At 43.8% G+C, this 18,148-nt stretch overlaps 1 protein-coding gene across 1 annotated transcript in view; it reads left to right on the forward strand.

Annotated features, from left to right (window-relative positions):
- Positions 1–18,148, forward strand: part of IDH2 (isocitrate dehydrogenase (NADP(+)) 2) — a 40,184-nt gene that overhangs the window by 6,924 nt on the left and 15,112 nt on the right. The window contains exons 2-5 of the mRNA XM_073568653.1: positions 9,812–9,903; positions 10,631–10,796; positions 15,748–15,908; positions 16,009–16,152. Coding sequence (XP_073424754.1) covers positions 9,812–9,903; positions 10,631–10,796; positions 15,748–15,908; positions 16,009–16,152 — 563 coding nt within the window. The remainder of the gene's footprint in view (positions 1–9,811; positions 9,904–10,630; positions 10,797–15,747; positions 15,909–16,008; positions 16,153–18,148) is intronic.

Consider the following 18,148-nt stretch of genomic DNA (forward strand, 5'->3'; position numbering starts at 1 on the left):
ACTCCGACTCCTGGATTTTATCAGACTCCGACTCCGGTTCCGACTCCTTCATAAATGGCCAATTCATAACAACAAATTTACTGTTGTAAAATATTAAACATCGTGCTTATTCAGTTTCTCACCATCATATAAGTAATCAGACCACTTAGGCCTCTTTCACACATCAGTTTTTTGCCATCAGGCGCGATCTGGCTTTTTTTTGTAAAACCGGATCCGGCGAAATGCAATGCCGGATCCAGTTTTTCCCCATTGACTTGCATTAGCGCCGGATCGTGCCGGATGGCATTGCGTTTCATCCGTTTTTTGCCGGATCCGGCTACTTGTCTCATTCCGGCGTCTGGAAAAAACGGCTACTGTAACGTTTTTTGTCTCCGGCGAAAAAGCCGGAAGCGCCGGATCCGACGCTTCTGGCTTTTTGCTACAATGAAAGTGTATGGGCGCCGGATCCAGAAAAAGACGGATCCAGCCACTGGATCCGTTTTTTTAAGTCTGCGCATGCTCAGATCCAATTGGCCAGCCCTCAGGAAACGGATATAAACTGCTAGACGGATCCAGCAGAAAAACGGATCCGTTTCTACAGTTCTCCAAAATTTATGCCGGATCCGTTTTTTCTAAAAATAGCCGGATCCTGCCTGACGGCAAAAAACTGATGTGTGAAAGTAGCCTTAGAGCAAAAACTACATTTATTAGAATACAATTAGAATATAGCAAATAACTTTTATAAACTTTTATAAACTGTAAGTAAATATGCAATAAACACTTTTATGCAGTTAATAAGAAGAAATCTATAAATTTGTCCTCAGAAAAAGTATTGCCTCTGTCAGATCCTCCTTCATGGATGCCCTCAAATCTGATCTAATTGTTTTGAGAGCAGAGAACAACCTCTCTACACTAACTTGTGTTGGTGGCAAAGCAGTAACCACTGGGGCAACATCTCTGACAATGTCAGGATACAGAGGAATCGCTTGTTGCACTGTTATTTTTGATGAACGGTCAAATTTCTCAATTTCTTTTAGTGCACATGAAAAATTCTGCTGAAATGTACTGGCTGTGTTCCTTGATGGGGATGACTCTTCTATGCGGGAACGCTTTGCACGGTCCTTGTGATCCAAATATTTTTCGAAATTAAATTCTTCATCAGTTGATGATGAGGGTGAAGATGTGGCAGGACGACCAAATTCTTCTTGTTCCTCCTGACTGTTCTGCAACCCTTTCATCCTTACTGCTATTTCAAACAGAGCTTCTTTTCCTTTACTTAGCTGTTGATCATCTAGAAGAATCCGATGCATTGGGTCTACATAAACAGCTGCCAAAAGAATGTTATTTTGTAATAGTAGCTCCTCTCTCCGTTTCATTGATGTAGCAATGCCACTTGCAATTAACCCTCCTCTTTGGGACAGGCGAAACATCAGGTTCTTCCACTCCTTTAAGAAAATACCTGGAGTTAAGTCCTCTGCTTGTAATTTTTTAGTCACTGTAAATGGGTGCTCTAGCAATTTTTCCAGCTCAGTCACCTGATTCCACTGACTTTCATTCAGCGTCAGTTGAGGGTTAGCCATGTCTACAAAGGTTTTCAGTACAACCAAGCGCTGAATCATTAAGTAAGTACTGCCCCATCGTGTGGCTTGATCAATAATTGCCCCTTTTCCAGCACGTCTCTTCAAAATTGAGTCAACTTTAGGGGTTCTGGCAACAGTAGCCAATTTTCTCACCTTGCCAATCAGTGCAGCAGCATGTCCTTCTTGCAGACTGTCTCTTATAGCCAGCTGTAGCGTATGCACAACACAGCGCATGTGATGAATGAAAGAACATATTGACAGTTTCAACAAGATCATCTAAACTATCATGTTGCTGTTCATCTGAAGCAACTTCAGTTTGCTCCTCAGTTACAATACTGTGTTCCTCTATTTCAAACATTTGTCTGTGGACCCAGAATGTTCTTCTAGCTGCTGGTCACCATCATTACACTCATTCATTAGCTTAAGGCTGAGTTCACACGTGGCGTTTTTTTCGCATTTCCGCGGTGGTTTTAACCGTGCGATTTTGCCGCGAAAACTAAGCATCCCATGCATTCCTATGGGATTCCGCAATGCTCTGCTAATGCTGCGGTTTTTACCGCGGCGGAATCGCTTCGCGGTAAAAACCGCAGCATGCTCATTAATTTGTGGAATCGCGGCGATCCCGCACCCATAGGAATGCATTGTTCCACTTACTTCCTGCATGTGGCTGAGCACACCATGCAGAAAGTAAGCAGAACATTTGCGGATGGTACCCACGGTCCGGAGGAGAGGAGACTGTCCTCCGGGCTTTGGGTACCATATCCCTGTAAAAAAAAGAATTTAAAAATAAATATTGTTATTCTCACCCTCCGATGTCCCGCGCAGCCTTCCTGCTTCTCTTCACGCTCTCGTTCCCAGTAGTCCTTTGCGAAAATGCTTGCGATGACGTCCCTTCTCGCGGGATCGTGAAGTCTCGCGGTCATTCGCGCGACGTCATCGCGAATTACCGCGAGACGTCGCGATCCCGCGAGAACTGACGTCATCGCGGGCATTTTCGCAAAGGATTACTGGGAACGGATGCGTGGGACGTCGGAGGGTGAGAATAACACCATTTTTTATTTTTTTTTTACATTCTATCTTTTACTACTGATGCTGCATAGGCGGCCTCAGTAGTAAAAAGTTGGTCACACTCGTCAAACACTGTTTGACGAGTGTGACCAACCTGTCAATCAGTTCTCCAAGCGATGCTACAGATCGCTTGGAGAATGCTAGCATTTTGCAAGCTAAATACGCTTGCAAAATGCTAGTTTTTCCGCGGGAAAATCGTGGGAATTTAAAATGCGATTTTCCCGCGGACTGGAATTCCGGAATTCTCGCGGTAATTTCTGCGAGAGTTCCGGTGCGTGTGCACTTAGCCTAATAGTACTTATCATATTTGAAGCATTGTCAGTTACGACAGAAAGAACTTGCTCTTTTTTAAGTTCATAGTCTTGCAGAACCTTTTCCACCAAGACCTGGAGAAACTCACTGGTGTGATGAGCTTTGGTGTCTTTTACTGACAATGTCTTGGTAACTATTTCATTTTTGTCACAAACAAATCGGACATTGATGGCAAAATAGTTCACTCTGTGACGTGTGCAGGCATCCATTTTAAGAAACAGAAAGCGTCCCTTGACAGTTTTTTTAAGTTCTTCCTTTTGTTTAAAAGCTTCTTCGATTACTAATTTTCTAATACTCTCTCTCTCTCTCTCCAGAGAAACACCAAGCTTGCGGGCCATTTCCCCATTCAGACACATAAAAGCTGGTCGTGAAAATAATGAAATAGGCACACTATCCTTTACAACAAGCTCTATGATCTGTTTTTTAAATGTATCTACTGTCATTGTCACAGTAACTTTGTCACTGACAAAATATCTTGCAACTGATGGCTGCAAAGTTCTCTGCTCCTTTGTTTGGCTGGAAGAGCTGGGCACTGGTTCATTGGTTTGGATGCAGTCTTTCTCATCCACTGCTTTCAGTACTTCTGGATGAAAGCGCTGTAAATGTCTCTTTAGATTAGAAGCTCTGGTAGGAGCATTTTTATCTTTGCCTGAATATGCACTCATCTTGGCTTCACAGCATTTGTTTTCGTCTGGATCATTTGTCATACACTGACAGACATGTTTTCTATCTTGAGTGATGGTGAAATGTTCAAATACAGCTGATTTAATGTGATGCTACTTTGACATTCTCAGGTTTTTAATTCTGCATTCACAATCCAAATGACAATTGTTTTTCCTAAAAACAATAGTACAAAATTATTGCCAGGTCGTACAACTGATATAGTGGTCAGTAATACTGTTATTATTCCTCATGTACTCACAGTTAACTGATGCAAAGTTTGTTGAAAGGATAATACTTCTTAGTCTTCCTCTTCTGAGTAGCAGGCAGCTGTGAGATGCTTGGAAGATGCACACCGAGTATGATCTAGTCTAGAGGAGGAGCTTTACTACTAAGAATTTGCAACACATTTTCACTTTTAGTTTCATACATTGTAAGTAGGGAGGTTGGGGCAGCATGAGGTTAACCAAGTATAAGATTAGATAAGGGCAGTGGAGAACAGTGACACACAAGAAGTAAGAAATGTCTCTATCTCCAGCAGAACTGCTTATCACTGTTCATAGTTTGATAGAACATATATATATTTGAGTAACATTTATAAAATTCATATGAAAGTTCAATTATGAAATATTACATTTTTTTTTTAAAGCTGGAGTCGGTACATTTCTACCGACTCCAACCAAAACTAACTCCGACTCCGACTCCACGACTCCGACTCCACAGCCCTGACTAAAACACAACCTCTTCAGAGGACAGCAGTGTCACACTGTAGTAAGTGACCGCACTGTGGCCTTCAGATGATGTCCTGTTTCAGTGGAGATTATAGAAGCTGTGGAGAAGTTACTGCAGGGCTGGTCTCCTGTGACATCCATTAAGTAGTTAAGGATTAAAGATGCATACTTCTAACAAGCATTATAGATATCAAACAACCCCTATTTAAAGAGAATTTGTCACCAGTTTTTTTTTCTACCTTAGTTGAGAGCCTTTATGTAGGGAGAGACCTGGATTCCAGCAATGTATCACTTGGCTGCTTGTTGTGGTTCTCTGAATGCTGAGCGCTGTGACCTTGCCCACATCACTTATGCCTTTCTGCCTATTGAACCAGTGATGTGGGCAGTGTTATACAGAGCGTGGTATTCAGAGGACTTCTAGATGATGCAGCAGATCAGTGACTTTATCAAACCTGCAGCAAGCAGCCCAGTAAGTGATACACTGCAGGAGTCAGTGTCTGTAGATTATGCCTCTCAGATTAGTTGGTGAGTCTCTTTAGAAATAAACCCTATAGCATCTGAGACTTATTGAATATTAAACCTCTTAAATGCAGTTTCAGTTTTGCTATATATAAACATTTAAAGGGTTCACAGCCACCCTGTGTTGCTTGTATCAAAGGATCTGATGGTATTTGGTACCATAAATGCATAAAATATAAAAGTACGTGCAAGTAAATATTGGTGTGGCTAAATACTAATACTAGAATCGTCAACATGCAGGCTTTTAATACTTAAAGGGGTTGTTTCATGGATGACACTCCTATTACAGGACAGCCATTGCATGATTGCTACAGATCCTGTTCATGAGACAACCATCAATGCATTTTCCTAACTTTGGAAGATGTGACTCACAGCTGCAGGGTACATTGTTGTATTTCAAGACAAGTATTCAGACAAGTGTCTGTGTATATAGGACTTGGCCAGCAATGGCAATGATTCTCTCTGCTCTGGCTAATGGGAAGGCTGAGCTGGAGAACCACCTGGTGTACCATGTGTGATGGTGGGCTGTAAGGATATTGGGTTCCTTGATGATACACCTTCAGGGATTTTATCTATAGAAAGTTGTTGGCTTCAGCCCTCTATGGAATGGATATTTAGAATCATTGGACATATTCCTCTGTTGTCTATGGTAGTAAATGCTGGACCCTCTACAGCTCCAACACTGACTTGGAGACCATAAGCTTTGTAGAAAACAGGAGTAAAGTGTTTAGATTTAATCTATATCAAACCCACTTCCAGAATATTTGGTAAATAGAATTAATGTCCAACAACTTTTATAACTGTAAAGTTTTGCTGATGTTTTTTTCTATTGTAAAATGGACACCCGATAATCAGTGGGACACCTCTGCTTCTGTGTATCTGCTCTGCAACTTGGACGGTTTGAATATTAATTTGTCCTTTCCAAAAAAAAACAGAAAGGCAATGTCAAAATGAGAGTGTGGATGTTGCTGAAGTCTATAACCTTAACTAGAAATAGGCCTGATGCTATTGCTTTTGGGAGTGGGTGAAATTAACATCTGTGTATGCTTAGTGGTGCTGACAGGAGCAGTGGACATGTCTCATGCCGTTTGCACTTTCCAACAGATCTGTTCTATATCATACCTCTGGATTTTTATATTGCTGTTACTGCGTGGGAATAGCGGAGACATGTCACTTGTGCAGGTGCAGTTCGTACATGCACACATGGCAGTACTGGGCACCTCACACATGTAGGTGGCATACAGATCATACCTGACAGAACAGGGGCACGGTGGAATAGGACATGCCCACCATCACTGCAGCGGTCACATAGGTCACCAAAGTCTTGTTCTGCATCCTCCAGTGAAGCTGTTAGTTTTGGCCCTTGAAACCCCAGACCCCGAGGGGACAACATCTTGTTGGTGCCTGCAGAGCCCACATGAGACCCCAATACCCCAACCTCCAGAGTGACATCACTGCGCAGCTGGTCATGTGGTCTCACATCCCATGATACTTTACTTCACGTCTCCAGCCTGTACTGTGCAGACCCCAGGGGGAGGGACGGGGGAGCGCGGCTGACAGAGGTTAGAGTGTACGGAGCACCAGTGATGGCGCTTACAGCAGGGACTGGTATGGACATGGCGGTGCGTATGATCAGCACATCCCTGCAGACTACACTGCAGTGGTCACCGCTGCGTCACATATGGAGTTATACTGAGACACTGCATCATCTCTCAGCCCACGCCTCCCAGAGCTTGCTCTTAGTGTCAGACCATGCCTCCACAAGTGACACTGCTGCAGTGCCTTATGGGATTCAGGGACAGTGGCTGGAAGTCCCAACTGGCAATTATATAGTCAAATTGGAGTACCCATTTAATGTCTGCTGCAGCACCATCTACTGGGATGGAAAGCAGGAATCCTCTGCAGAGAACCTTAACTGCTCTCCTCATGGTTGTGTAGTAGGTTCCCATACTGATATCTGCACGTTGGCATCCATGCCAGTGTAAGACTCCAGGGTTGTGGGTGAGCTCATCAGCAGCCCAGCCTCCAGCTCACGTCAGTTCTCCTGCTGTAATCATCCCAGGAGCAGCACTCTCCCCCAGCATCTCCCATACACTGCAGACTGCCAGGCGCTGCTCTGCAGATCACTACTGGACAAAGACAGGAAGGTCATTGCTGCCACCCTGCCTGGCTCCTACCCACACTGCACACCTAGGAGGAAGGTGTCTGACGGGATCTTAAACTTTCTGTCTGCGCTCCAAGCCTCACTACCACTGATGGTAGCTGGGCTGAAGGACCTATGACATGACGTCAGGACCATGTGACATGTGTGGGCGGAGTCTGACTTCTGTCTGTGCTGCTGTACTGTAGTCAGCAAGTGGCCCTGCTGCAGTGCATTATGGGATTCGTGGACAGCTGCCAACTAGTGATGGTGATTATATAGATGGATTGAAATATGCACGTATATGAACAGAACAAAAAGCGCCAGACTCCTCATAACTGACTTGAGTGTTTTCTGATGAGCTCTATTGACTATAATGGGGGTTTTACATTACTTGCATAGGCTGGAACACCTAGGTCCATCAAGTTCAACCTCTCTCCACCAATTATACATTTTTTTTGGACTAAATTGATTAAAACCCAGTGTTATGTATTGAGTAAATCCAGCCCTTTTTAAAAGCTGTCAGTGTCTGCCATTACTACTGTACCTCCTGTGATCAGCATTCCACATTCTGACTGCTCTAACTGTAAAGAACCCTTTCCTATTTAGCTGCTGGAACCTCCTTTCTTCCACCCGTAATGAGTTCCCCCTGGTCCTTAGTATGGTCATTGAAAGGAATAAGTTGTGCCAGTCCTCTGTACTGACCACACAGATTTATACATGTAAATGAGATCCCCTCTGAGGGTTTTTTTTTTCTAAGCTAAACAAGCCCAACTTTTCCAACCTCTCCTCTTATGAGAGGCCTTCCATCCCTTGTAGTAATCTAGTTGCCCATCTTTGATCTGACTCTATCTTCTGAATATCCTCTTTAAAATATGGAGCCTAAAACTGGATCCCGTATTCTAGATGTGGCCTCACCGGTGACTTGTCAGGCTGCAATCATTGTCTAATTTTCCATATAGATAATAGTGTTGCATGCTGCTGTCTTGTCCAGTGGCTTGACATCTGTTGTTGGACAGTCTCCATAGCAGATGTGCATAAAGCCCAAGTCAGAGTTGGGGATGACTTATAAGCCAGGAAACTCCCTATATATTAAACATGTACAATGTATCAGTACGGCATCCATGAATGAGCTTTATATTAAAGCTGGAATATCCCCATTAAGGCTTTAGCTTGCACTTAATGTACATGAGCAGCTTACTAAAGGATTTTCTGGCTGGCATGTCTTCTGCTTCAGCCTTGGCTGACTTTTTATATGTAACTAGCTGAAGAGCCCGGTGTTGCAGGGGCATAGTAACTGGTTAGTTAGAACACATTCTAATGATTGAAGCAAACTCTTTAACACAGTATTAACACCTTAACAACTGCCAATACGACTTTTAAGGGCAACAGTTAAGGGTCCTTATTCCTCCTTCACCTTATGCTCCTTTTAACATGGCCTCCTCCTGCACCTCACACTCCTTTATACACAGCATTTCTTTGCAGCACTGCTTTTCTCCTTTAGTCTCCTCCTTGTGCAGCACCTCACACCCGTCTTCCATATACAACTGGAAACGCTTGATCCCAAGAGACACTCCACTAACTGCAATAAAGCGTATTGTATACACAGCCTACTTCTGCAGCACCACACAGCAACTTCCTGTTGTGAGCACAGTGGTGTATTCCATGAGGCTCCTCCCTTTCCCTTGACATCAGGCCTCACAGGAGCAACTCCATTGTAGACACTAATGATATATAACAGACTGAGGCGCTACGTGGAGGATATTCAAGCAGCAAATACACAGACAAAACCACCTTGTTTGTCCAGTCAGTGATAAAACTAATAGTTGTAAATATACATTTGCGCTAAGAATAAGGTCAGGTATATAAACGCCATTATTGGAACATGGACCATCCCTGATGAAGGAAGCAGAAGCCTTCTGAAACGCATAGGAACGAAGTTTGGTCCTCTAAGCGCTCCTTAGCCGATCACGTGACATACCACGTGACCGTGACGTCACGCAAGGTCCTGTACCTTGCCGGCTCTAGCTAACAGACGGCTCCCTGACCACCTGTCATTGGCGGCAAGCGTGTTAGCTAGCAGGACGATTGTCACCGGCCGGGACAACGTCCGATACCTGTGAGCACACTGCACGTGAAAATTGGAAACCGGTAATGCGCCTTTGATTGGAACTAGAAACACTGCTTGAACCGGGACTCAGTGGTATAGAGGTGAATCATTCAGTATCGCCCCTCTATGGCACATATTTGAATCAGCTACCTTATCCTGGACTTAGAACAGGGACAGAGCGTTGACCAGAACCCAGTGATATAAAGGTACTTTGGAAGCCATTCTGCATTAAGGACTTTATTATATACAGTAATTTTAAAGGAACTTTTAAGAATTGCATCACTATTTATTATGTCGAGTTTAACATCTGTTAATGCTACATGTGCGTCATTTGATCTTTCTTAGATCTGAGCACTTTTATATTTATATAATTATCCTTTTCTCAGGTCCTTTCCTCATTGGGTCATAGGATATTATTCTTAGCGCAAATATTTATTTACATCCATTGTAGACACGACTTGGCTAGATGTGTCCTGTGCCTGCCGCACACTGATACTCTGAAGGCGGTGGCCCTGATTGTAGCTCGCAGCGGCTGGGACGTTGCAGCCGGAGAGTTTTGCAAGGTGGCTTTCAAGGTGAATGTGTCTCCGCCTGTGTACGCTAACAATGTGGGCTGTGTGGATGGGGCTTTGTGTGGGGTGGGGATTGATACATATACACACTCAGCTTTATTTTATTTATATCATCCATGTTTTTTTCATCCCTTTTGTAGATGCAGACAAACGTATCAAGGTGGCTAATCCAGTGGTGGAAATGGATGGGGATGAGATGACCCGTATTATCTGGGAATTCATCAAGGAGAAGGTACAATTGTGTGCTGTGTTGAAGGTTGTCCACTATTTCTTTTTTACATCAATCAGCCAGGGTCTGACCTGGCACTCCTGTAGATCAGCTGTTATCGGTGGCAGATGGAAATACTTGCAGAGCTGCTTGGTCTACTTGTAGTGGCTGGGGCTTGGTACTGTACACCTGCCTCCTATTCAAATCAATGGACAGCAGATGTATAGTGCCCTGCAGCAGCCACTTCTAGTAGACAGTAGCTCTGTAAGTGACTACTTCTGATAACAGCTATTCGGTGGTGGTGCGAACCCCAGCAGATCAGAGGCTGATGACCTATCCTAACAGTAGATCACTAAAAGCAGTGGACAACCTCTTTAAGCTGCTGCTTATTTTAATGCTTTTCCCAAATATGTCCTGTTCAGCTGAATGCACAATATACCACTGCCTTTAGAAGTTTCCCAAACACATTACACAGCTACAGTTATCTCTAGGCTGGATTGACAATCTTCTATGGGGTGTCACATACCCAATCCTCCATACTCACATGAGGGGTTCTTGGCAGTGATTTGCTCCCCTTTTCAGATGACTATGCAGCTGCTGGCTTCCTAAGATGCATGGCTAATTTTACACCAACTACAGCAGTCCTTGACCAGTTGTCTTCACTTTGGGCCTGGTCATTAGGCAGGGCATTGTCTAGGTTAACAGTAGTTTTGCTGCTTGTGGTTAACTTAACTTTTTTAATTTTTTTCAGTTGATCCTTTCTAATGTTGATCTTGAACTAAAATACTTCGATCTTGGACTTCCATACCGTGACCAAACCAATGACCAGGTCACTATTGACTCTGCCTTGGCCACGAAGAAGTACAGTGTTGCTGTGAAGTGTGCCACCATCACTCCCGATGAGGCCAGAGTTGAAGGTAATAAACATGTTTTATCATAAGTCACTTGCTCACTTTTTATTATGCCCTCATATTGGATTGCTACGGTAGAGACTTTCCAGGAAAATACATGTCTTGTAGTGGGAGTGTGACCATTAGTTCGCCCACTTTGAAGAAGGAAGATGCTTAACCTTGTGGCATTTCCTAAATTCAGTTTCCTGCCTTGTAGCACAATGTCAGTGGTGGGGGTTTCCTTGTGACACATTTTGCAGCAGGACTTTTACCTTGGACTGTATGATGGCCCAATCGACACTGCCTGCCATCAAAATTAATATCAACGACGTATACAGCTAGGTATCCTGTCGGGAGACTGGGAGCTCTACCTGCTTTTACAGGTTTGATTTGACGCCTGCAATTAACAGGAAAATGTTTGCTCTCCCATATGATAAACCTTCTGGAGTGGACAGCCCTAGGTCTTGGGGTGACTTAAAGTGTTTTCTGTTGGCTGGTTTTATTTCATTGGATAACTTTGCTGATCTGACCCACCCCACAGGTTTATCAGTGCTATGGCTAAAAATACAAGCAAGTAACGTTGTTCATAGCTGGATCTTTCCTACAAAGGTCCAGACTATTTTGCTTTTTGGTTCTTTTTAAACCACAATTGCTAGGGGAATGCTGTTAGTGGTGTGGGAGGACAGTAATAATAATCTTTAATCTTTATTTTTATATAGCGCTAACAGCGCTTTAGTGTGCTCACATTATCATCACTGTCCCCGATGGGGCTCACAATCTAAATTCCCGATCAGTATGTCTTTGGAATGTGGGAGGAAACCGGAGCGCCCGGAGGAAACCGGAGCGCCCGGAGGAAACCCATACAAACTCTTTGCAGATGTTGTCCTTGGTGGCATTAGAACCCAGACGCCAGCTCTGCAAGGCTGCAGTGCTATCCACTGAGCCACCGTGCTGCCCATTACTGTGTCTTCACACTTTCTGCATGATGTATGGCTAGTAGAATCCCATGTCTTACTGCAGTAAATGCAGAGATGTGGCCTCTAACTACTGTAGTACCAAGCTATCATGGAGAGGAGTGACTAGCTCACAGGATAAACCCAATGCCACTGCTAACATGAAGGTTTTATCCCAAGTCGCCTGTATTAGATTCCCAGAACAAGCAGTGTTTTTCTGTGAGCTGGATCTCTCCTTTTCTCCAGTAGCTGTATATCCACACTATGGCAGAGCATGTCCGTGCTCTGGGTTACAGGGAAACTGTAACCAGGGCTGTGGAGTCGGCAAGCCAAACCTCTGACTCAATTTCAGTGACTCTGACTCCACCAAAATGGGCTCCGACTCCACAGCCCTGACTGTAACAATAAGCTGAAGGCCTTCTCTCTCTCCAGTACCAGACTATGGGCTGTGTTCAGATGGCAGCCTGACACAATTCAGAAACCATTGTGAATTGCCAATTAAAATGTACCCCAAAATATCTTGTTCCCGCTACAAAACGGTTACAATACTGGTAAATACTCAGTGCTAGCTCCATCTGTGACCATTGTTGGTAGACAATAACGTGCTGGTCTGGAGTAGAGATGAGCGAACTTGTTCTGAATACATCAGCAGCGAGTACTGTCTTTGCCATATTCGTCGAACACAGCCGAATATCATTAGTCAATGGGAGTTGAGATTACTGGATATGTTCGGAGCTGAACATAAAACATTCGGCACGAAGAGTGTTCAAATAAGGCCCGAATATGTCAATCGGGTTTGGGGCCAAAATCCAAACAAATTCGCTCATCTCTAGTCTGGAGATACGGTTTTAGATATTTTTGAGGTATGAAGTGATGTATGTGTTAATTGCATTAAAGCACCACTCCATCAGAGCAATAAAAAAGCTGCAGTGGTGCTTAAAAGGAGAAATTACAAATCGCCCAATGTTCTCCTGACCCGCTATGTAGTAAATATGCAATGGGTGACATGGAGCTAGACTAGAGCACCTTCCATCCCAAGGATGTGTAGTGCCTTGGTTATTGGCAATAGATAAATGCTGCTTTAACCCCTTCACGACCTATGACTCCTACATAGGCGTCATGAAAAGCAGTGCCCAAACGACCTATGATGCCTACGTAGGCGTCATGCTATAAATGGCCCCCCTGCGGGTTGGGTGACTGGGGTCACTGAAAGGTCACCCGACCCGCACACAAAGGACCCTTCAGTGTTAACACCTGGGGGTGTGGCTTAGCCCCCACGTGCCTACGATCGCTCTGATTGGCTGTTAAAAGTGAAACTGCCAATCAGAGCGATTGTAATATTTCACCAATGAAAAATGGTGAAATATTACAATCCAGCCACGGCCAATGCTGAAATAGCATCGGACATGGCTGGACACCGAGACCCGACCACACACACACACACACACACACACACACACACACACACACCGTCTGAGGGCACCGATCGGCAGCCGCCGTCATAATCTGCCCCCCCGCCTTCCCTCCGCCCCCCCCAGCCATCCGATCACCCCTCCGATCACCCACTCACCCTCCTTTGTGCCTCTGACCTCCCGCTATCCGTCCCGGTGTCCAGCGTCATGGGCGCCGCCATCTTGCAAGATGGCGGGCGCATGCGCAGTGCGCCGAATCGAATCTGCAACGCTGCAGATTCATTCATTTATTTTGATCACTATGATAAACTTTCATAGTGATCAAAATAAAAAAGTAAATCACCGCCCCCCTTATCACCCCCAAAGGTAGGGACAAATAATAAAATACATATTTTTTTTTTTTTCCGTTGGATTGGGGGTATGGGCGTTGGACTGGGGGTATCGGCATACACTGGACAACAACTTTTGTGGTCCTATTTTTCTGTTAGACATTTGAAAATAAAAAATAGTGTGCTAAAACATTTCTGAGGACAAAAATATTTTTCACTGCTCTATTAACTTTTGTGAAGCACTTGGGGGTTCAAAGTGCTCACTACACATCTAGATATGTTCCATAAGGGGTCTAGTTTCCCAAATGGTGTCACTTGTGGGGGTTTTTCACTGTTTAGGCACACAGGGGCTCTCAAAACACGACATGGTGTCCAATAACGACTGGAGTTAATTTTACATTCAAAGTCAAATGGCGCTCCTTCCCTGCCGTGCGCCCAAACAGTGGTTTATGACCACGTATGAGGTATCGGTGTACTCAAGAGAAATTGTCCTACAAATTTTAGGATTCATTTTATCCTGTCAGCCATGTGAAAATGAAAATTGATGCTAAATGAACATTTTTGTTGGAAAAATTAAAATGTCCTTTTTCTTTCCACGTTGCTTTTTAGTTCCTGTGAAACACCTGAAGGGTTAATAATCTTCTATGAAGTTTTGAGTAGCTTGAAAGGTGCAGTTTTTAGAATGGTGTCACTTTTGGGTATTTTCTGCCAAATAGACCCCTCAAAGTGACTTCAAATGTGAGGTGGTCCCTAAAAATGGTTTTGTAAATTTTGTTGTAAAAATGAGATCAGTGGTCAACTTTTAACCCTTATAACTTCATAACAAAAACAAATTTTGTTTCCAAAATTGTGCTGATGTGTAAACATGTGGGAAATGTTATTTAGTAACTACTTTGTGTCACATAACTCTCTGGTTTAACAGAATATAAATTCAAAATTTGAAAATTGCGACATTTTCTAAATTTTCGCAAAATTTCTGAATTTTTTTTTTTTCACAAACGCAAAAATGATCGACCTAAATGTACCACTAACATGAAGCCCAATATGTCACGAAAAAAGAATCACTAGGATCTGTTGAAGCCTTCCTGAGTTATTACCTCGTAAAGGGACACTGATCAGAATTGCAAAAAATGGCCAGGTGATTAAGGTCAAAATAGGCTGGGTCATGAAGGGGTTAAAACAAAGCCTTGCCCATTGGCCACCTAACAATCCTAGTTTGTATGGCAACATCTAATTAGCATGTGCCAAGGTAATTGTGACGGGAAACGAGCAGGATCGGCTGTGACGTTGCCTATTGTGAAGGCTGGATCTGTTATCAGCCAGTGTAATTCTGCCCTTCAGGAAAACTTAGGGCCCCATCACACATAGCGATCTCGCTGCTGAGTCACAATTTTTGTGACACCATAGCGATCTCACCAGCGAGATTGCTGTGTGACAGCAATCAGCGACCGCCCCCCCTGCCGGGATCGCTGTAGGAAACCGCTGGACATTTCTTTTGTCGCTGGTCTCCCGCATCGCTGCGTGTGACAGGCAGCAGACCAGCGATCAGCTGGTAACGTACACATCGGGTATCCAAGGAACGCATGTCCCTTAGATACCCGATGTGTACGTTAGTTACCAGCTCCCTACATCAGCACGCTGGTAACTAACAAACACAGCGACGCCGTGCTGATTGCTGGTGAAGCTGTCTGTGTGACAGCTCACCAGCGATCACATAGCGACTCACCAGCGATCCTGACACATTGATAGTTGTCGGGATTGCTGGTGAGTCGCTGTGACTCCAGCTATACTGTAAGGACAGTATGGAGTCTAAAGCCCCATTGTCATTGTAAAAATTACAAGACTTGTGCAGTTTTTTCATATTACAATCTTAAAAAAAAAAAACACTGCCAAATTGTGGCAAGTGACTTGCTCAAGATGTTCCTTTCCAATATTCCCATGTGTTATCCAGTGAGGCTTTAGCTGAATTCTGAAGGTGCAGACTGCCATCTAGTGGTGTCCTTGGTAAATAACAGCTGATCTGACTCCTTTAATATGACTTGAATGATGCACTTGACATGACATTAAGGCCAGAAATATAGGCACTTGTTCTTCAATGCACCAATGAAAACAATTAAGCGAAGTTTGTTTTTATGATCTTGGAGAAAACAGTTGACTTTAAGAAAATGCAGCAGCCTTGATGTGGCTTTTATAGCAAGTGGGAAGCTGCTTCAACCACCTACTAATGGCAACTTTCTGCATAAAGTCACCAGTGCTGATATAATTATTTTTTTGTACATGTTAGAGTTTAAGCTGAAGAAGATGTGGAAGAGTCCCAATGGAACCATCAGGAATATTTTGGGTGGAACAGTCTTCCGTGAGCCAATCATTTGCAAGAACATTCCACGTCTGGTGCCTGGATGGACACAGGCCATCACTATTGGCAGACATGCACATGGTGATCAGGTAAGCGTCTTCATTGGATCATGCCTTAATAATGTTGGGGTTTATACTTTTAAAGACCTTTCTCATGTGTATGGGTGTTTTTGTTTTTTACTTTTTTTAGTACAAGGCCTCAGACTTTGTCGTTGATCGAGCTGGAAAATTCAAGATGGTGTTCAATCCAGCTGATGGCTCAGCAGCTAAAGAATGGGAAGTGTATGACTTTCCTGCCGGAGGCGTGGGCATGGGAATGTACAACACTGATGAGGTAATGACCACAAAAATGTCCAAAAACATACTAATGCAATTATAAAGGAACCTTCACCATAAAGTATAGGGGCGTGTATATCTACATGAGCCAAGAAAGTGGATACATAGTATCCTAGCACACCACTCAGAGCAAAGGTCTTAAGAAAAGTAATAAATTTTATGAGAGGAAAAAGTTTATACCTGAGTAAAAAACACACAAACAGAATTAAGGGAAGGTACAGGTTGTGGGAATGTGCAGTAAATACATCAGCATGAAGCGATAAATCCATCTAGCCATAAATATTTTGTGGACAGGCAACTTGAATGGGTATGTGCTAATATTATGAGACGGTCAGCGCTAAGGGGGCTTTTCTCATGGCACTTTAAAGACCACTATGGGTCTAGATGGATTCATGGCTTCATGCTGATGTATTTACTCCACATTCCCACAACCTGTACATTCCCTTAATTCTGTTTGTTTTTTACTCTGGTATAAACTCCTTCCTCTCAACTGTGTAATCTTTTTGAATTTATATATGAATTTGTGAACTGTAATTTAATAAATGTATTACTTTTCTTAAGACCTTTTCTCTGAGGGGTGTGCTAGGATACAATGTATCCACTTTCTTGACCGGTGAGGTAATGATGGCTCTTCACTGTGGTGACTGTTAAGGGGAACTTTAATGTAGGGCTGTGCAGTCGGTGTTCATTTTGGTGGAGTCTGTATAAAATGGACCAACTCATAAAATATATAATTGGGTTCAGTGCAGGATGTGCTATAAACTTTTCATAATTTGGGAAAGTTCTGATATGTCCTATAAATGTCTGTTCTGTTCTTGATCTAAAGCCCCCGCCACACAGCAAGATTGCTGCTGAGTCACAAGTTTTGTGACACAACAGCGATCTCACCAGCGATATCGCTGTGTGACAGGTATCAGCAACCGGCCCCCCTGCCAGGTATCGCTGATCATGCTCAAAAGCCCTGGACTTTTTTTGATTGTTGGTCTCCCGCTGGCCAGGACGCATCGCTGCGTGTGGCAGATGGGAGAGCAACGATCAGCGAGCTCCCAGCTCATATCCAAGGTAAACAGTGGGTTTCTAAGCACCGTGCGGCGCTTAGAAACCCGCTGTGTACCTTAGATACCAGCGTGCTGGGAGCTGGTAACAAAGGTAAACAGCAGGTTTCTAAGCGCTGCGCGGTGCTTAGAAACCTGCTGTTTACTTTGGATACAAGCTCCCTGCACCAGCACACTGGTATCTAAGGTACACAGCAACATGCTCCTTGTTGCTGGTGCTGATCGCTGGTGAGATCTGCCTGTTTGGCAGCTCACCAGCGATCATGTAGCGACACCAGCGATCCTGACAAGTTCATTTTGTTGGGATCGCTGGTGAGTCGCTATGTGACGGGGCCCTAAGGATCTCTGCTTTGAGATTAATCTGTAATGTATGTACATGCTCACTTTAACACTAAGGCCATGTTCACAGGTCCAGTAATGATTCATTGGGTTTTTTAAACTTCTCTGCTGGATCTGTTTTTTTTAACCTTCAAATCTATAGGAATAACTGATCTGTCTACTTTTCTTTCATTGTGTATATTTTCCTATTAACTGATCCACTTTCCATAGGCTCTAATGTAAAAAGAACTGCTCCAGCAGAGTTTTTTTTTTTTTTTTTTTTTTTTTTTTTTATAAAGGGAACCTGTCACCCCCTTCAGGCGTTAAGTAAAAAAGCCACCTTGCGCAGCACTAATGCTGCATTCTGTCAAGGTGGCTTTTATTTAGCGTCCCTTCCACTGCCGAAATCGTTTTTAAAATTGGTCAGACATACCTGATATTTGTCAGGGGGGCAGGGCTTTCGCCCCTGGACACACAGCCTCACATACGTCAGTCATGTCCAGCTTTTGAATTTGGCGCCGCCTCAGCGGTCATTTCTTTTTCTGGTGCCTGCTGCACTGCTGCCCTGCTTAGCTCTGCCCCTACTGGTCACATGGTGCTGAGGTCATCACAGGTCCTGCT

The sequence above is a fragment of the Dendrobates tinctorius genome, unplaced genomic scaffold (assembly GCF_039654945.1).
Source record: "Dendrobates tinctorius isolate UK_male_01 unplaced genomic scaffold, ASM3965494v1 ptg000022l, whole genome shotgun sequence".
Lineage (NCBI taxonomy): Eukaryota > Metazoa > Chordata > Amphibia > Anura > Dendrobatidae > Dendrobates > Dendrobates tinctorius.